At 38.2% G+C, this 21,624-nt stretch overlaps 1 protein-coding gene across 1 annotated transcript; it reads right to left on the minus strand.

Annotated features, from left to right (window-relative positions):
* Positions 1-5: 5 nt before the first annotated feature.
* Positions 6-19,155, minus strand: LOC306989057 (uncharacterized protein; the record flags this gene model as incomplete). Its single annotated transcript, XM_079594376.1, has 14 exons — positions 6-118; positions 925-1,302; positions 1,826-1,882; positions 2,069-2,449; positions 5,854-5,913; positions 5,992-6,369; positions 10,693-10,749; positions 10,919-11,299; positions 15,588-15,680; positions 15,783-16,178; positions 16,333-16,734; positions 17,596-17,667; positions 17,755-18,141; positions 19,110-19,155. The coding sequence occupies 14 exons, from the start codon at positions 19,153-19,155 to the stop codon at positions 6-8; spliced, it is 3,201 nt and encodes a 1,066-aa protein (XP_079450502.1).
* Between the last annotated feature and the right edge of the window lie 2,469 nt (positions 19,156-21,624).

Raw genomic sequence — 21,624 nt, forward strand, 5'->3', positions numbered from 1 at the left:
CATGACTACAGTGCGCAAAAGTGATCGTCCACCTTTTCAGTGGCCTTTTTCCCGCCCAAATTTGAAAAAATACCTGAGAGAAGGCTTCCAGTGCTGGTCATTTGTGTGGTGCTCTCTTCTGAAAAGAGAAAATAAATAGTGTGTTTTTCTTTTCTTTTTTTCATTTAAACTGCCAACTCATATATGCATACAGTGATAGTCCACCTTTTCAGTGGCCTTTTTTCCGCTCAAATTTGAAAAAAAAAATACCTGAGGGAAGACTTGAACTGGTGGTGGTCATGTGTGTGGTGCTCTCTTCTGTAAATAGAAAAAAAATGTTTTGCCATTTTACTTGCCAACTCTGATATGCCTACAGAGTGTCAGTGATCGTCAACCTTTTCAGTGGGTTTTTCCCGCGCAAATGTTTTTCAACTATACCTGAGGGAAGACTTGAACTGGTGGTGGTCATGTGTGTGGTGCTCTCTTCTGTAAAGGGAAAATAAATATTGTGTTTTTTTCATTTTTTTCATTTCAACTGCCAACTCATATATGCATATAGTGATCGTCTACTTTATCAGTGGCCTTTTTCCCGCCCAAATTTGAAAAATTACCTGAGGGAAGACTTGAACTGGTGGTGGTCATGTGTGTGGTGCTCTCTTCTTTAAATAAAAAAAAAAAGAGGAAAAATTGTATTTTGCTATTTTACATATCAACTCTGACATGCAGAGCGCAACAGTGATTGTCCACCTTTCTCCCCCCTCCAAAAATTGTTTCAAAAATACCTGAGAGAACGCTTGAACTGGTGGTGGTCATGTGTATGGTGCTCTCTTCTGTAAAGGGAAAAAAAATGTTTGGCAATTTGACTTGCCAACTCTGATATGCCTACAGAGCGCAACAATGATCGTCCACCTTTTCAATGTATATATTTCAATAGAATATATTTACCTGCGCAGTATGCCACAAAGCAGAACCTCGGGTTGATGAACTCATATACATAATAATTGCCAGGGCAGGCTTTCACTTTCATTGAATTAAATTCATAATTGCAGCAGTCATTGTTCCAGTGGCCGCAGACATGTCGGGTGACAACCCCATCCTCGACTCTTGGGTGTTGACCATTAAGCCACAGTGGAGCAACAGTGCCACAGCTCAACTGATCAACACATGTTTCTGGCATCTGAGCATTTTTACCCTCAATGAAGAGACGATACCAGCCAACAAAATTAACATTAACATCACAATGGTATAAAGAGTTATTGTTGGTTGCTCTCCAAGGCTCATCTAGGGCTGTGTAGTTGTAGCAGGGATCAATGTGGACAGCCTCTGTTACAAAAAGAAGAAGTACATTATATATATATAAATTGTAAGTGTAAAGATTTTGTATAGCTACATTTCTTACAATTTATTCAAACATAAAGTGTTACAATGAAAGTTAAAATGATAAATTATTATGAAAATAAAAAATGTAAATAACTTCTACATGAAGGTCTGAAAAGGCACTAGTTGCTGGTAAAACACTGTGTCTGTACATTTTAGACTGTAGATAATAATAAAAAAAACACATCCCTACTAAACAACACAGATTTTCATGATACAACCCATCAAAAACAGCAACAGTCAGGTAGAGTATAGAATGCCAAAGCTGTCGAAATAATAAATAAATAAATACACAAACAAATATACAAAGAAAAAAAATTGCATTCATACTTTTAATTTCTCATGTACATTCCTTTGTATCTTTATGGATGTATTTATTTATTTTAGTTTTATTTAAATTTCTTTGAATATGTATTTATTATTTTGGCAGCTTTGTATTCCACATAGAGGGCATATCATACTACATTACCAGCCAAGGTTGTCTCTGGAGTGACAGTAGGAATGTTGATGCTATTGTTCCTGACTTCTGCAAACATTTAATGAATATTAATTAACAAACCAATACAAATATTAATTACATATGTACAAAAGGCACGTGTTAATGCATTTACTGTACATCCACAATATGCTAAAAACAGACAGATGGTCTAACAAAACACATATGTAATACAATACACAAACACATACATTGGTGAATGCAAATTATGCTTACCTGCACAGTAGGCCCCATAGCAGAAAGTTGGGCTAACAAACTCATAGACGTAGTAATTTCCTGGGCAGGCTTTAACATTAATAGGATCGGATTGGAAATAGCAGCAGTCATTGCTCCAGTGACCGCAGACACCTAGAGTGACCACTCCATCCTCGACTCGTGGATGTGAACCATTTATCCACAGTGGAGCATGAGTGCCACAGCTTAGCCGATCAACACATGTGTCTGGCATGTGAACACTCTGGCCCTGAATGAAGAGACGATACCAGCCGACCCAGTTGACATTAGTGTCACACATCAAATTAAAGGTATATCGATTGTCTGTTGCTCTCCAAGGATTGTCCAGTATGGTGTAGTTATTGCAGGGGTCAAAGGTGAGGGCTGTGAGAAAAAGAAAAAAAAAACTTATAAAAAGAATAGAAATTATTATTCATATATACACATGAGTTGTAATTTATACACATCAAAATTGTAGATCATCTTTTCATTTAGAAAAGACAATAGAAAACAAACAACAAGTTTTGCATAGTTAAAACAACGTTCAGCTGATATTTCTTTAACAGTTAAATACAATGAAATAAAAACTTCTCTCCAACCCTTCAGCAACATTACATCAATAAGTCATTGTCATTCACAAGTCATTTTGATCCAGTGTTTCCGAAATGTGTACTGTACCTCAGCACCATACTGTAAGTACTGCATGTAATATCATGTAGGCTAAATAAACCTATTCCACCAAATCAGTGCCCTCACCACAGTCTAGGGATTACGTAATGTAATCAACACGATTTTTTCATTTATTTTAGGCAAGAAACAAAAAGGATTTAGATCCATTTAAACATGTTCTGTTTGATTTCATCTACATGTTAATGATTTTAGTAACCTTTTAAAACACTTACCCCCGGTTTCACAGACAAGGCTTAAGGATAGTCCCAGACTAAAATGCAAGTTTCAGCTGTTTTAACTGAAAGCATCTTGCACTGACATATCTTAAAATAGCAGTGTTTCTCTCAACTAGTGTTGCAAGCATGTATACGCCACAGAATAAAAAATAAAAATAAAAAAATTGTTTGCCAAGTTACATGCCTAAAGAGCACAACAGGTATTGTTCACCTTTTTCCCCAAAAAATGGTTTCAAAAATACCTGAGAGAAGGCTTGATCCAGTGGTGGTCATGTGTGTGGTGCTCTCTTCTGGAAAGAAAAAAAAGAGGCAAAATTATATTGTGCTATTTTACATGCCAACTCTGATATACAGAGCGCAACAGTGATCGCCCACCTTATTAGTAGACTAATAAGGTAGCCCCCCCAAAAAATACCTGAGGAAAGACTTGGACTGGTGGTGGTCATCCGTGTGGTGCTCTCTTCTGTAAAGTGGGGAAAACATAGGAAAAAAGTTGTTTTTCGCTATTTAAACATGGCAACTGTGATCGTCCACCTTTTCAGTGGCCTTTTCCACCCTCCAAATTTTTCAAATATACCTGAGGTAAGACTTGATCCAGTGCTGGTCATGTGTGTGGTGCTCTCTTCTGTAAAGGGAAAAATAAATGTAAAAATATATTTAGCTATTTTACATGCCAACTCTGATATGCCTACAGAGAGCAACAGTGATTGTCCATCTTTTTTAGTGGACTCCCCCCTGAGTATACCTGAAGTAGGGTAACCATATTTTAGTTTTTAGAAAAGAGGATGGTGGGGTGGTTTGGGGAGGCGTGGTTAAGGGGTAGGGGCAAGGTTGGGGGTGAATGCATCAAAAAATACTTGACAGATGCATTCACAACCTTGCAACTATGTTATTGTACTTTAAAATGGCAGTGTTTCTCTAAACTAGTGTCGCAAGAGTGTATACGCCACAGAATGAAAACGTTTTGCTTTGTTTACCAAGTTACATGCCTAAAGAGCGCAACAGGTATTGTTCACCTTTTTCTCCAAAAAATGGTTTTAAAAATACCTGAGAGAAGGCTTGATCCAGTGGTGGTCATGTGTGTGGTGCTCTCTTCTGTAAAGGAAAAATGAAACATATTTTGTTCCCCCCGTTTTACATGCCAACTCTGAAATGTCTACAGGGCGCAACAGTGATCGTCGACCTTATCAGTGGCCTTTCCCCCCCAAAGAAAATTGTTTCAAATATACCTGAGGGAAGACTTGAACTGGTGGTGCTCATGTGTGTGGTGCTCTCTTCTGTAAAGAGAAAAAACAGGAAACATTATATTTGTCTATTTTACATGCCAACTATGATATGCCTACAGAGCGAAACAGTGATTGTCCACCTTTTCAGTGGCCTTTCCCCCCCAAATTTAAAAAATAATAATACCTGAGATAAGGCTTGATCCAGTGCTGGTCATGTGTGTGGTGCTCTCTTCTGTAAAGGGGGAAAAAAGAAGAAAACATTTTCTCATGCCAACTCTGATATGCTTAGGCTACAGAGCGCAACAGTGATCGTCCACCTTTTCCCCCTCCAAAAATTGTTTAAAAAATACCTGAAGGAAGACTTGAACTGGTGCTGGTCATGTGTGTGGTGCTCTCTTCTGTAAAGAGAAAAACATTATATCTGTCTATTTTACATGCCTCTGATATGCCTACAGACAGCGATGGGGGCCCGCTATAAGCATCTGGGGACCCGTTTCAATAATTAATATGGGGCCCTACCCACATAAAACAGAAACATAATATAGCGGAAAAAGCAATTCATTCCTGTTCATTTGCATCAATGGTATATTATTTTATTACGTGCACTTTCAGCTTCATGAAGAGGCAGCTCAACATAGAAATCCAACCTTATTTGATTAAAACTATATACAATTATACAGCGTTTTACGTTGGAATAAGCCTCTTCCTTTCACGCAGGGCAACTTCACTGCTTAAAGATTTGCGCAGTAGCTATATTTTCAGCTGTCTGGGCTGACTTAAAAAAAAAAAACAGCTCAAACATCCCCAACTTTCCTGCTCAAAGTAACATTTTAACCAAACGGCAAAAAAGGCAAAGGTATAGACACATAAACTACCGATATTATACTTCAGACAGCCGTTCGCGGGGGCGGTAAACGTCGCCATGGTAACCACGGCGCGAGTTCGACCAATCAGTATTTCTCCAGAAGATTGCAAATAACAAGGTTGATTTCATACCTTGTGGCTTTGAGCAGAAACTTTCGTTTCACAACCTCGTAGCTCGTGGTCAATCTACCTTGGATGGTTTAGACATTATGGCTGAAAATCAATATCCAACGGAGAAAATGAATAGGATTTTGCTGGTCTGTTGGGGCCCCCCTTGGAGGGCGGGGCCCGTTTCAATTGAAACGGGTGAAACATAGGTAAGGCCGCGGCTGCCTACAGAGCGCAACAGTGATTGTCCACCTTTTCAGTAGCCTTAACCCCCCAAAATTGTTTTTAAACAATACCTGAGGGAAGACTTGAGCCAGTGGTGGTCATGTGTGTGGTGCTCTCTTCTGTAAAGGGAAAAAAAGAAAGAAAGTTGTTTTTGCCATTTTACATGTCAACTCTGATATGCGTACAAAGTGCAACAGTGATCGTCAACCTTTTCAGTGTTTTTTCTCCCGCCCAAACATTTTCAAATATACCTGATTAGATTTACTAATTATTTAGTTGTTTAAGTAATCGTTATTATTGTTGTTGTTGTTTTTTCATTAAGTTTGATTTGGTAATTATGCTAAATTTGAGATTTTATATTTAACTTTTTTATCAACTTTACCCAGAGACACAACTTGTTCCTCGTTTTTTTCCATGATACAGATCTGACTATACAGTTATAGAAGATTAGCTACATTACCAGTTGGGGTGGTCTGTGGCGTGACAGTTGTATAGTTGGTGATATCATTCCTCATAACATCTGAAAATATTAGGATGAATATTAGTTGCATACAAAATATACACTTACATATGCAAGGGTGAATGTAAATATATTTACCTGCGCAGTAAGCCACAAAGCAGAACCTCGGGTTGATGAACTCATATACATAATAATTGCCAGGGCAGGCTTTCACTTTCATTGAATTAAATTCATAATTGCAGCAGTCATTGTTCCAGTGGCCGCAGACATGTCGGGTGACAACCCCATCCTCGACTCTTGGGTGTTGACCATTAAGCCACAGTGGAGCAACAGTGCCACAGCTCAACTGATCAACACATGTTTCTGGCATCTGAGCATTTTTACCCTCAATGAAGAGACGATACCAGCCAACAAAATTAACAATATCATCACAATGGTATAAAGAGTTATTGTTGGTTGCTCTCCAAGGCTCATCTAGGGCTGTGTAGTTGTAGCAGGGATCAATGTGGACAGCCTCTGTTACAAAAAAAAATGTTTTTATGTATATATATATATACATAAAATGAAGTGTAAAGATCTTGTATAGCTAAATTTCTTACAATTTATTAAAAAATAAAGTGTTAAATATTCAAATGAAAGTTAAAATGAAATATTATTATGTAAAAAATATGTAAATAACTTCTACATGAAGGTCTGAAAAGGGATTAGTTGCTGGTAAAACACTGTTTTATCTACAGTCTAAAATGTACGGACACAAACACATCCCCTACTGAACAACACAGATTTCCATGATACAACCTGTTAAAACATTAGGTTACTTGCGTAACCCCGGTTCTCTGATAACAGAAGTGAGGTAACTCACTAAGGTAACACCTCAGGCGTGACCGACTGTGGAAGCACCAATTACACCACGTCATATCAGACAGACAGACCAATCGCTACAGCGATCAGGGAGTCCCGCCTCCCTGGTATATAACTTGCTGCATCCCCCTGCTGCGTCATTCTACACATACTGTATCTTCTTCACAGTGTAGTCTGCAAGGAGGGCGGTAAGGTGAGATACCTCACTTCTGTTATCAGAGAACCGGGGTTACACAAGTAACCTAACGTTCTCTTTCTAACATCCGTTCGGTATCTCACTAAGGGATATAGACCACTCCCGTTTTGCAGATATGCTGTATGAGCAGACGCAACACTGAAAGAGGTAACTAATGGCCTTGGTTGTGACACTAAAGTGAAACGCATGCCCTTATAAGCCTCTATAAAACCCCTTAGGTGGACAACACCAGGGTGTTTAAGTGGAAACGGAATAAAAATAAGAGACGTGTGTGAAGTGTTATGATGTTACACTCGCCGCTCCCACACCGAGCACTGAGTGAGCCAATGATGGCATCCAGTCTATAGTATCTGACAAAAGTGTGCAGTGATGCCCAGCTTGCCGCAGCACATATGTCCTGAATAGAGACACCCATGAACAGCGCACCACCCATGAGGAACCCTCTAGTGGAATGAGCTTGAAGCCCTGGTGGGGATTGTACATTTGCATCCCTGTAACACATTACAGTCGCATTCACCATCCAATGAGAGAGCCGCTGACGTGAAATAGGTCTCCCCTTGTAACTGTCAGCTCATGAGACAAAGAGCTGACTGCTCCTTCGAAACACACATTTTTTCTGAACATAAGTGTGCAGAGCGTGCACCGGGCACAGACAATGTAACCGCTCTTCCTCTGATGAAGAAAAGTCGGTGGATAGAACGGCAACAAATCTACGGATCTGTTTGCTCCTGTCTCTCTGACCATAGGAACGAATGCCGGATTAGTTTTCAGCATAATTTTTGATCTACTTGCTGCAAACTGCATACAGGAAGAATGTACAGACAAAGCATGTAACTCACTCGCTTTGCTGCAGTGAGAGCCAGTAGTAAAGCTGTCTTCAAAGAAAGACGCTGTAAATCAATACTCAGTAATGGTTCAAAAGGAGGCAGAGAGAGTGCGTCAGGACCACAGATAAAGCCCAGGGCGGGATCAGGAAAGTAACCGTCTCGCCCCTCTCATAAATCGACATATCAAGGAGTGCTAGTTTATCGTTCCAGAATCCAGCCCCACATCGCATGACATGGCGAAATGCCGGAAAGATAGACCTTTACTGTGGAAAAGCCTCTACCTGTATCTAATAGTTCCTGCAGGAAACAAGAGACCATCTGATACAGAGCATAAGAACGAGATGATTCGTCTCTCTGCACACCATCGTTTAAAAACTCTCCACTTATGATCATACAAAGAGCGCATAGAGGCTGCTCTCGCACTCTGAATCGTTTTGATCACATCAGGGCGTAACCCAGTGGTGTTTAAATTCATCCTCTCACGGGCCAAGCCAAGAGAGCCATCTTGTGAGGGACAGGATGAAATATCTCTCCGTTCGCCTGAGAGAGAAGGTCTTTGCGGAGCAGGAGAGACTAGGGCTGGTCGTATAGAAGTGGGATAATCTCCGCTATCCACAACTCGGGCTAGAGCATTCACACCCAGCGGTGCATCTTCTCCCACCAGGGTAAAGAAGCCGGCATCGATGTCGCAGTCCAGTTCTGAAAGTCTCTCATCCTCAACAGTCCCAGGGGAATTACGGCTATTGCAGACAAAAACCAACGAAAATGCAGCTCTTCGACTTGGATGTAGGTGGTTGGCCACTAAAAGCTCCACCGGGGGAGGGTCAGCCAACCCCAGCTCCCTCATATCCTGAATATCCAAATGTGCAAAACCATTAACAGGCACCCGTGATAGAAGGGTTTGTCCCAATGTCTCTTCATCTCCGCCATGCATGCCGGGACTGCAGGGATGAATTGTCTGACCAGCGCGAGGCGTGACGGTAACCTCTTATCATCGTAGAGATCCCCCTCTGCCTCTTGGCCGACCTGCTGGGAGGGCCAGTCGATGGAAAGTTTGGACGACTTCTAGGAGGTCTAAGTCCACCGCGGGGGAAGAGGCAGGGTCCCCACTCTGGTTACTCGGTGGACGAGATGAATTAGGAGGGAGGATGGCGTCATCCTCTTCCTCGTCTAGAAGAGGAGGGGATAATTCCTCATCTTCCCATCATCTCCAAAGACAGGGGGGAGGTCTAGGGACTCCACATCCATAAACTCGCTCCAGGTACCTGGCTCCGGTAGCTGTTTAACTGTCTCCTCTCTGGGCTGAGTCTGAGAGGAGGAGCATGGGTCCTTGTTTCCTGATATTGCAATTTTAAGTCTCCTTTCACAGATCTTAGTAGTAGGGAAACCAGAACAGTTAGGCCAGCCCTCTGGGTTAGATACCGCTGCTTGGCCATGCTTAACACCCAAGCACGATTTGCAGAGCGAATGCGGATCTCTCGCCGAAAACCATAAGCCACAGGAGCATCCTTTCCTCCCGTGCTCTCTTCCCTTCTAGCCATGGTCATATCTTCACCCTCTTCGTTCAGTAAACTTTCACAGTGTTTCAGGTTTACTATCCCGGAGCATTGAATACAGAGTAATTCTGAAAATAAACTCTTATTTTCTGGTATCTAATACGAACTGAATCGTATTAGATTAGAAGATAAGGCTGTTTATTCTCTAGGGGTGGAAAAAACTCGCCTTGACGCAGACATTTTCTCACACTCACAAGAAAATGCACTTTTAACAGCAATATAGGTTTTCAGCATTTACGACGTTACCGGTTGGCTTCGTCTGTAAACCGTTGAGCAGAAAATCCAAAATGTGTCAGTGAGTACAGCTTCCACAATCTTCACGGGGAAGAAAGTAAGAATGACGCAGCAGGGGGCTGCAGCGAGTTATATACCAGGGAGGCGGCACTCCCTGATCGCTGTAGCGATTGGTCTGTCAGTCTGACAGACGTGGTGTAATTGGTGCTTCCACAGTCGGTCACGCCAGAGGTGTTCCCTTTGTGAGATACCGAACGGATGTTAGAAAGAGAACAGCAACCGTCAGGTAGAGTATGGAATGCCAAAAGCTGCCGAAATAATAAATAAATAAATAATATAAAAATGTATTTATACTTTTTATTTCTTATTTATGTATAATTGTATTTTTTCCATTCATTTATTTCCACATTTATGTATTTATATATGTATATTTATGTCTTAATATGTTTGTCTGGATGGTAGTGAGGGGGGCATGTTTTACCTCAGACATAGCAGTCGAGCTCAGAGAGTTAACGTATGCAAGGACAAAGCTTTGATGCCACAGTGACACCTTGTGGTGAGACCAAACGAAATGCAAGCTCAATTCTTCACGTGGCTTAATGGACTAAGACAATGATATTGAAGTCAATTCAGTATACCGTGTATTAATAGAATATAGGCTTACTATGTACAGGAAAGCAGATGAGCCCAAAATATGAACGCAAAGCACTTGGCATGTTTCGTTCATATTCTGGGCTCATCTGCTTGCCTATAAGGTACATCATCTATAAGGTGTATTATTTATACTGAATTTGGTATTTAAAAACTGTCTTAATGCATTTAGCTATGTTAGGAGTTTTCTTTATAACGGTTTGCTATAGAATGAAAGCATTTAATGGAAACTTGCTTGTTGTGTTTGCTCTTTTGCTCATCTGTATGCTTTATTAATAAGATGTGTGCTGAGTTTGGCTATCCAATATCACTGTCTTAGTACATTAAGCCACATTAAGTGTTTAAGAATGTCCAGATTAGAAATAAATAATAGTGAGAAATAGTGATATTTTTTTATTACAACATATTTATTTATTTGTTTATTTCTTTTTGTTTTATTTACATTTCTTGCAATATTTATTTATTATTATGGCAGCTTTGTATTCCACATAGAGGGCATATCATACTACATTACCAGCCAAGGTTGTCTCTGGAGTGACAGTAGGAATGTTGATGCTAATGTTCCTGACTTCTGCAAAACATTTAATAAATATTAATTAATAAACTGGTACAAATATGAATTACATATGTACAAAAGTCACATGCTAATGTATTTACTGTACATCCACAATATGTCTAACAAAACACATATGTAATACAATACACAAACACATACATTGGTGAATGCAAATTATGCTTACCTGCACAGTAGGCCCCATAGCAGAAAGTTGGGCTAACAAACTCATAGACGTAGTAATTTCCTGGGCAGGCTTTAACATTAATAGGATCGGATTGGAAATAGCAGCAGTCATTGCTCCAGTGACCACAGACACCTAGAGTGACCACTCCATCCTCGACTCGTGGATGTGAACCATTTATCCACAGTGGAGCATGAGTGCCACAGCTTAGCCGATCAACACATGTGTCTGGCATGTGAACACTCTGGCCCTGAATGAAGAGACGATACCAGCCGACCCAGTTGACATTATCGTCACACATCAAATTAAAGGTATATCGATTGTCTGTTGCTCTCCAAGGATTGTCCAGTATGGTGTAGTTATTGCAGGGGTCAAAGGTGAGGGCTGAGAAAAAAGAAAAAAAAAGTTATAATATGAATTACTTTTCATATATGAGTTTTAAGTTATACACATCAAAATTCCAAAGATTATTCCAATCGCTAGTAGCTTTATAAATGAAAAGCTTTATGTCCAGCAGCTAAGATTCATGGTACAGTAAAGACGAGATATTGCATATCACTAAGTGGATACATAGAACTACAAGGAACCAAGAGTTCTTTCAGATATGGAGGACAGTCAAAATAGTTTATTTGAAAATAAATAGGAACCAATGGAATTCTCTTCTTGAATTATGCTGAAAGCCAATTTAGTGATGCATTGTTTTGATCCAGTGTTGAATTAATCATCTAAAAGAGCCAACTTTATGTTTGCGAAATATCTTTTTTTTAAAGTCTTTATTCAGTGGCGGAAACAAGCTTCCATACAAGACTATTTTGAGTGACTTGCGAAGTGTGTAGTCAAAGAAACAACATTTGTGCATCCAAAATTGTGTAGGCCTACTGTCTGTTCTACATTTGAATTTGAACTTCACGACTGTTAAAAAGTATGTTCTATATAGAATGAATGTGTGTGGTATGAATGTAATCCGGATGTATACTACGTTTGACATGTAATCCGGATGTATACTACGTTTGACATGTAATCCGGATGTATACTACGTTTGCCATGTTATCATTATCATGTGATCTACCAGCGTCAGTTGCGTCGCAGTGTCCATCGAATGCGCATCAGAATCTCGCCGGAAATAGTAAGTCATACGGGTTCTTCGCCTAATGGGGAGTGCCGTTTAGAGATGCACCGATTACAATTTTCTAGGCCGATTCGATTTCCGATTTTTCATTGAGTTTGACCTGCCAATACTGATTTTAGCCGATTCCGATCCATTTTTTTCTAACCACTTTACAGCGCACACACCATAACTTTACCCAAACTGAATAATAAAAACAAGTTTAAATGGGTACATTTTCTATAAATATTTTTGAGTCTTCATTTTCTTTTCTGACATAGCCTACTCCAGTTCTTGTTAAATCACACGCCGAAAAAAATATGCGCTGCTCACGCTTGCTGTGTGAAACGGCCGTAGGCTAATTCACGAGGTGTCTCACACGTGCACACGAACGCAGGACCTAGTGCGTTCGTGTGCACGTGTGATGCTGATGTTGTGCGATGTTAATCATGCGGCACCCGAGTGCATTTGACCGGCATAAAATCGGCATATGTCAGACTGACCGGCCGGTCGCCGGTCATGGCCGATCACGTGAAAATCGGCCAATTCCGGTCACCAGCCGATCAGTCGGTGCATCTCTAGTTCATACACTAGGTAACCACCATTTAACATGCTAGATCAGCTTATTTATTTGTCCTTTTTTTTGTCTCTTTTGTATAGCCTATAGAAATAATATATTTAAATTGCAGTTTTATGAAAAAAAATATAAAAATAAAATTGCATTAGTGGACATTCTAGCTTTAACAGTAGGCTAATCAAAACAAACTTAACATCAAAGCATTAACATTTGTGTGGAGAAATAGGTTACAGTGGAGGTGCGCAATCAATGCAGGTTAAGATACAGACAATTGTTATCAATATCTGTCTTTGGAAAACAACGTGAGCTTTTCTTGTGCTTAAATTTACAGGTGTTGCCAGCAGGTGGCACTTATTGAAACCTTTTTATTTTCTAGAACCACACATTTATTTCAGCAAGCAATCTGGATTGTTACTGAGAAGCCTACTGTACACTTCATAACAGCTAGAATTAATTGTATGGCTGCTTTTGTGACGGTTTATGCGCTGCTTTAGCAATGTGACATACTGTACTAGATTGGCTTCCTGAAAATATCAAAAGCTATTGGACAGAAGACTAAAATTCATGTAAGAGCATGTATAATTTCATGCAAATATAGAAAATACTATGGAAGTCAATGGGGACCAGCAACTGTTTGGTTTGCAACATTCTTCAAAATATATTCTTTTGTAAAAATCAGAAAGAAGCTCATACATGTTTGAAACAACATGAGGGTGAGTAAATGATGAGTTCACAGTTTTGAGTGAACTCTCTCTCCGGGAACTGACGTCTGAATCATGGCGTATTTTAATTGTTGATAACATGTTTTTGAATCTTTGTCTTTCATACAGTAGCGCGCACTCTTCAATTGCACGCGCAAATGCGGAGGCTCGCGCTGTTACTTCACTATAAGGAGCGAAATAAGTTACGAGCATGCAGCGTCGTAGTTACGTTCAAAATTAGTAAGTAATTGAATTATCAAAAAGTACCAATTATGTAACATGTACTTTGTGTGTTAGCTGGGAAGGATTTGCATGCAGGTAAGCTAAAATGCTCATTCCATTCATCAGAATCAGTGTCCATACGTTTCATTAACAGTTCATGTTAGTATTGTGTTCTCAACCGCATGTTTAAAACCACTGGTCTAGAGATTATGCTAGGCAGTAGGAATAATAAGACCAGCTACGTTTCTCTAGAGGGATTATTTCATCTGATTTTCATAATGTTATTTTCACTGCAAATCTCACAGTGCAAGGTACCAGGGTCATTCTATGAAAATGGTGGCTTTTTGAACAGACAACTTTTTAAAAATGTAATTCTTTTTTTTATACCAAAATCTATAGTCAGATAATAGTCAACCTCTTAACATTATAAATAAACTTAAATGACAGCTTAATGTATTTTTATATTTTTACTACATTACATTCAAAAATGCTTGTGCTGCTTTTTTGTCACTGGTGTTACCTATATTTTAGATGACAATTCAGGCTTCCCAGAATGTAATTTGACTATTTAATTTGCATACATAATCATATAAAGAAAAAGTTAATGTAATATTAAGAAATTGTCTTAATTAGTAATAATTTACTTTAAACAGGCATGTGTAAAGTTCTATTGTGTGACATTTTTCTATTGCTACCATTGTGTTTTTTGTTGTAACATTAGAAATAATTGAAGTTTAGTGTTCAAAATTGAATGATCATATCCTTAAAATGCTTACTAATGAATGCAGCAACAGTTAGGTAGATACAAAAACCATATTCTATGAAACTGGGCAACTCTGATGCCAGAAAACCAATATGCCATGCGGTAACACCAGTGACGCAATGTAACACCAGTGACATATCTGTCAAAAGGATAGCAATTTTATGTGTTTACAATATTAAAACAGTAATGAAATGCTAACAAGTCTTTATTAATATAATTGTTGAGGCTTTTATGAAACCTTATGTTGAGAAAAAAGTTAGTGATGTTATTGATTGTCACTGGTGTTATCATCATGTCACTGGTGTTACCAGCAGCAACAGTAACACCAGTGACGATAACACCAGTGACAAATCTGCAGACAAAATGGCATATCTAAGATGGCGGCCACAGTAGCTCAAACCACACTTCTTAAATTGTAAATTAATCACTTAATCATGCAATTTGAAAAATTATATTAATAAAATATCCTTTCCCCTTATTATAAACTGTAGAACACCAGTGACACATCTTAAGTCCTCGCATGAAATTAGCAAATTATTTATCAAATTGCTAAGAGGTGAAGAGAGAGTTCACACTCACAATGTGCTTTTCAAAACAGCCACGCCTACCTTGAGCCTTTGACCCAGGAAGAAGTTGGCAAGGATGTTGAATTTTTTCAAAGTGGTGTTTTTTTTATTATTGTAACACCAGTGACATGAAATTGAGGGACAGGTGTTCCCTGTAAATTATTTATAATATTTAGTTTATATTTTAGTTTTTTAAGTAGTCCACTAAATAACTATACTACTTCCCTTTGTATTATGACATTTAAAGGGGGAGCAAAATACATTATTTAACTCAAAATATGTCACTAAACCACGACTCCTGACCCGAGGGACAAGCCAATTTCATGGTGCTGACCGTGTTCTACAATATATATAAAAAATAGTTTGCAATATAACTGTCTTACAAATGTTTTATTAACAATAAAACACTTCAATTAAAACAAAAAACATATATTTTGTGTCATTATCTGACACTTTTAAGTGTTTTTCCTGGTGATTGAGGCCGGGACAGGAAAGCCACCATTTTCGTAGAATGACCCACCAGTAGTTATTCTTATAGCTACAAGTAGCTAGCCTATAGGCTAACAATTCCCCTGCGAGATTCAGGGCAGATTAGATTATGGTTTTGAAAATAAAACCTAAAATAATAAATTGAATTAATGTTCTGTACCAGATTATCGAAATGTTCTGGGAAAATTAAACAAAATCTAAAAACGTTAGTCTTTTTTTTTTACATTATGAAAAAGTGCGATAGCTTACCTAGGTCACTGACAGGCTCAGACATGGATTGTAGGGGTAGGATTGCCACTGTTGTTGTAGATGCAGACGGGATATTAAGGTTTGTTGTGACATCTGGTACCAGGGACATTTTTTTTACATTAAAGTCCATAATTTTCAAACAAAACATAAAAAATTCCCCAAACCAAGGAGTCTAAATGATGAAAAAATGTTTACCTGCACAGTAAGATGCGCACAATAGTGGCCTGACAAACTCATACACGTAGTAATTTCCTGGACAAGCTTTGACTTGTATGGGATGAGACCTGTAACCACAGCAGTCGTTCCTTGTTGAACCACAGACTTTCCTGGTGACCACGCCATCTTCTAGCTGTGGGTGAGGGCCGTTGAGCCACAGTGGGTTCTCTGAGCCACACATGCCATAACCAACACATGACTCTGTTATCTGGGCACTCTGACCATTGTAGAACAGCCTGTACCAGCCATTCCAGTTGGCATTATAATCGCACATATTACTGATATTACTGAAGAAAGAATAGTCAGTGGCTCGCCAAGGCTCATCCAGACTGGTGTAGTTGTAGCAGGGATCAGTATTTGGAGAGTTGAATGTCACTATAGTGAAATTATAAAGAGTGAATTATATGTATTGTGAATTAAATAAGTCCAAGACTACACAATTAATACCATTTAGCATTAGCAAGTCTGCAAATGCAGTTGTCATATGAAAAGTGATAATTATGTAAGGCATGAAGGAGAATAACTGTACCTGCACAATATACAGGCACTGGGATCGATGGCTTTGGCCTTGTAAGTTTGTAAACATAGTAATTTTCAGGACAAGCTTTAACTTGGATTGGGTCAGATCTGTAGAAATTGCACTGGTCATTAACAGAGCCGTAGACGTCACGAGTAACAACTCCATCGTCCAGCTGAGGATGAGAGCCATCAAGCCACAGAGAACTATAACCTCCACATGCCATATAACTGAAACACCACTCAGGCATCTGAGCACTCGATCCATTAATGAAGAGCCGATACCAGCCATGCCATTCAACTAGAGTGTCATCATATCCAGATATATATCCATACATATGCCAGTAATTGAGTGTGTTTCTCCAGTAGTTGTCGAGAATGTTGTAGTTGTGGCATGGATCAGTGTTGATGGCAGCTGATGAGACCAAAAGAAATAAGTTACGTCATTTCAAATCCTGACAGTTTGGTACCATGGAAGGTTCTTACACATATATAGGCTAAACTACGCCAGTTGTAGTGTCTATTCACAGACAGCAAGGAAAAGCAATGCTAAATACAGATTGTTGGACCTATGCAGCGAAAATGTATTACTGTAGGCTATCTTTTGATTTTAAGCACTTCAATTTATTAATTGAAACTATACTATGGTTACAAGTTTTGCAATTCAAATGACTCTAAAGTTCAATGCACACCAACTATCCTATCTAAAGTCCTATTCACTATAATGATATTAAAACAACTATAAACTAAAATACTGATGTTAACATAACTGCAGCGCACACTTCCAAGTCGAATGGATTTTGATCACCTATCAGTGTTCATCGGGTGGGAAAAAAACACTACCGTATTAAAGTGAGCCCAATTATAGAATTCCTCTGTTATTATTGTTATAGTCGTGGTGTGGTCTCCTCTAATCTAGAGTTCAAATTATTATTTTTTATCTTCTCTTAAAATTAGAAACTATATGGTTGACTTTCTTTCTTCTGTGGAACATAAAATAATATATTTGAAAAACATTTATTTTGTTGTCCATCCAATGAAGGTCAATGGTCATAAAAACAGTTTGGTTACCAACTTTATTAAAAATTTCTGAATTTTTTAATTCTGAATTTCTGAATATCAAAACTGCATACCGTTTTGGAATGAAATAAAGATGAGTAAATGATGACAATTTTAATTTTTAGGTGAACTATCCCTTTAAGGCACAACTTTAGTTGAAGAAAAGAAAGTGTCTAATGTGCACTATATTCATTATTTGATAGTATTAGTGACCTACAGATGGTAAGGCTGGATTCAGTAATCATAGCTGGACTTGCAGTGGAAGCTGTCTGGGATATTGTGCTGATATCTAAAAAGAGGGTATAAATTAAGACATTAGTGAAAATGAAAGTTCACATAACACATACATTATAAAAAGCTGGAAAAAACACAGTACCAGTGCAGTATCCTGAACACCCATATTGTGGCTTCACAAGTTCATAGACATAGAAATGGCCTGGGCAAGCTTTGATTCTGATGGGGGAGAATCGATCATCACAGCAGCCATTCAGAAAACTCGCCCCACAGATGTCCCTGGTCACCACTCCGTCCTCTATCCGAGGATGGGAACCGTTGAGCCACAGACTGATGTCCGTGTTACAGCCGCCTCCACTAACACAGCTCTCTGGCATTCGGATGTCCATTCCATTGTAGAAAAACCGGTACCAGCCGTTCCAGGAGAAAGAGTCATCACAAATCCACAATCCACTTTCATTCGTGGCTCTCCAGGGACGATCCAGAGATTCATAGTTGGAACAAGGATCTTCACTGATGCTGAAAGCAACTGCCACGAAGGAAAGGATGAAGTTCAATTAGACATTTTACTCTAATGTTTAAAAGATTGGGATTTTTTTTTTTTTTTTTTTTAAGAAATGTACACTTTTATTCAGCAAGGATGCATTCAATTGTTCCTAAATGCTACAAAAGATTTCAAATAAATGCTGTTCTTTTGAACTTTATATTTAAAAAATAACTGAAAAAGAAAGTATATCATGGTTCCCACAAAAATTAAGCAGCACAACTGTTTTCAACATTGATGTTAATAAGTTGCCTGAGCATCAAATCTGCTTTGTGTAATGGATTAATGTACAATTATGATTTATAAATGTGACATCTGACATAATACATTATTTCTGTAGCACAGCACATGCTTAAACGCAAATGAAACTAAGAACTGAGGAGTTATGCGTCATGCAACTGACATTTTTCATTACCACTGATATTTTTCATTAGGTGAAGCAATCCCATATCCACCCACAGCCTAACCACAAGAACAATAGTAACCACAAAAAAATGTCATTGCTTATGAAAAGAAAAACTTCATTGGCCTGTTTCAGTTAATTCGGTTAAATACCCCACTTGGTTTTCTGCCTACATGAATCATGTAAACTTTAAACTAATATTTACAAACTAAAATAATCAATATTATATTGACAAAAAGTACAATTATATTAGTACAATTCAAATTATACTAGCAGGAAATGAATGCCATGCGTAATTCAGTCTTTTTAGATGACAAATGACATGCCAGCATTAATTGATTTCCTTGAGGCATACAATTCATGATTTCTTTCACATTCCAAACACCTTGTCTCATATAAGTTTGACAAATTTTAGTTTGTAGCTATACACATGTAAAGTGCTAACAAGCAGTAAATTGTCAAAATTTTCAAAACACATTTTCTTCATTGTGAAATTTAAAGGATTGAAAGGGGAAGAAATGAAGGATTGTACTTCATCAAACTAACTTACCATTAACCAACAGGAGTAGTGATGCACGCGAGATTAGAAACGTCATTGTGGCAGAACGCTCCTGGAAGCGTCAAAGTGATCTGTACAATCACATTTATTTTAAAGACATGTAGAAGAAGTATACTTTTCAAGGAATACATTTAACAAAAATTAGAGTTGAAGTGAGTAGTAAAATGATTATTGTGCAGAACTAAAACTTCTGTTATTCTGCTTGATCATCTGTGTGATCCTCTCACTGACTTGATACATCCACGAGACCAATTAGTTAATATCTATTTCAACTCAAATTATTTGAGGAAACCGATTGTCTTAAACCAGTGTTTCTTGTTATATCTCTTGTACATGCTAATAATAGTAAATTATGCATAATTAAATAACCACGAAACCCTATTCCTAAAATAGTATTCAGTACGTAAGTGTATAATAACACTGTAACAAGGACACCTTCAAATAAAGTGGGTCTCTAGGGTCCAATTCTCTCTATTAACTTCTGCCTCAATAAGTTCCTAATTACTGATAATTAGTGAGCTAGTTGTTCAATTTGGGTATTGGGTGGATTAAGGGATGCAGAATAAAGCATTAATATTAGGGATGCACCGAAATGAAAATTCTTGGCCGAAACCGAAAAAGAGGAAACCAAGGCCGACAACCTAAAACCGAAAGAAATTATGCCAAATATAAGTACCATTGCATTTATGGCTATGACTGTGCACTAACTTTATTCAAATCAAGGCATTGCAATTGCATAAATTAATGTTAAAGTTTCAAAGAATAAATCAATTACAAATTATGCAAATATTTATTTAGCACATTGCAACAATGCACAGTGCAAAGTCAAATTCAAACTAAATTTTTTTTAACTTGACCCGACTCATGTGTACATTAAATAATAATGTAGCTACAGGCCTACAGAAAGGTTTTACAATTAAATGTTCTCTCATAAAAACAAAGTGCATTTAGGTCAAGTGCATTTTACATTTTTCTCTGTAGGACGACTACAAGAAAGTGCATTCAGAACAAGTGCAACTGCTTAAAGATACAACACTGTTTTCTCTGTAGGCCTTCGACATAATAGTGCATCAAAACAAAGACTGCCATAGCCCATGTGTTAACTGTAGAACGTTAACAACAACAAATGCACCAAGAATTGCAGATGTGCAAAGTGGATAATAAATATTGAAACACTAATGACATCTTCTGTGATTCTGATGTCACTGCTGCACATGTGGATCTCACACACGTCCCATTTACTCACAACTCTTAAGGCCATTGCACACTGAGTCCGAAATTTTTGTATGCATTTTTTCGTATTCGTGATTCGGTGGCTCTGAATTGTCAAAGCACCATTCAAACACCATTCAAACTGCTTGTTACGGATGCGAAAAACGCAGAAAATCGAACCCGTTTAGATTTTTTTTATGACGGACAAAAGTTTCAGAGGCAGTGTGCAAGCGTGATTGACATAACGTGAGGTCGTATTTATTTTTTGACGTGCGAAAATTTCGTATGCGAATTTCGGACTCCGTGTGCAATGGCCTTTAACGTTAATTCAATACTTTACCGATGTGTTTATGTGAATACGCGGCAAGACGAACGTTCTGACAATGTTTTCGTGTGTATTTGACCGTAAGCGCAACAAGCCATGAAAAAGAGGAAGCTTTATGTGGACGCACGGTAAATGATATCAGGTGCAACCACCGCAATTCTACGAATTAATTTTGGCCATATTGTTTCGGTGATAAAAGTCTTTAGGCGAAAACTGAAAAAGCACTTTTGGGCCATTTGCAGCCGAAAATATTTGGTGGCCGAATATTCGGTGCATCCCTATTCCCTAGCTAATATGTGATTTTTTAAAGTATTAATAAACAGTTAATATTCGATGTGCATGCTAATAAGCAAACAGATAATAGTGAGAATCGGACCCTAAACTAAAGTGTTCCCGATAATATTTCTTAACCCTTTGTAGGCCTATGTCTTCCCGGTGAGTCCCCATGCAGGACCAGGATTGGAAACCACTGAATTAAACAAATCCACTTAAATACTTTGTGTAACTAAAACTTAAGTGCATAAAACTAATAAAATCACAATCTTTAACTCAAATCTCTTTCTGTTAACTGCTAAATAAAGCAACAGTCTTAATATAACCGGCCCAATCCTCAATCTGACCACAGGCTCTACTCTTCACCACAATGGTAATCCCCAACAGAGACTATAACAGATCTCCCCCTATTAAACTTGAGCAAAAACATAAAATAACTATTACATTTTAACATTTACTCTCCTTTAAATGTCGGAAGCAAAGCATGCTGAACTAGAAATCTGATGTAACTCATTCATTTTGAGTTCTGTTTAATACAATCAGTTATTGAGTATAACTTAATATAATATCTGAGTAAAATTAACTCATCCCAGAGAAACCCTAACCCCAAATGAAAATGTTCATACATCATGAGCGAATATCACAAAAAATTGTAAATGTCAAACAAAAGCAGTAGAAAGAGTGAGTAGATGGGAT

The sequence above is a fragment of the Phoxinus phoxinus genome (genome assembly GCF_949152265.1).
Source record: "Phoxinus phoxinus genome assembly, chromosome: 21".
NCBI classification, from domain to species: Eukaryota; Metazoa; Chordata; class Actinopteri; order Cypriniformes; family Leuciscidae; genus Phoxinus; species Phoxinus phoxinus.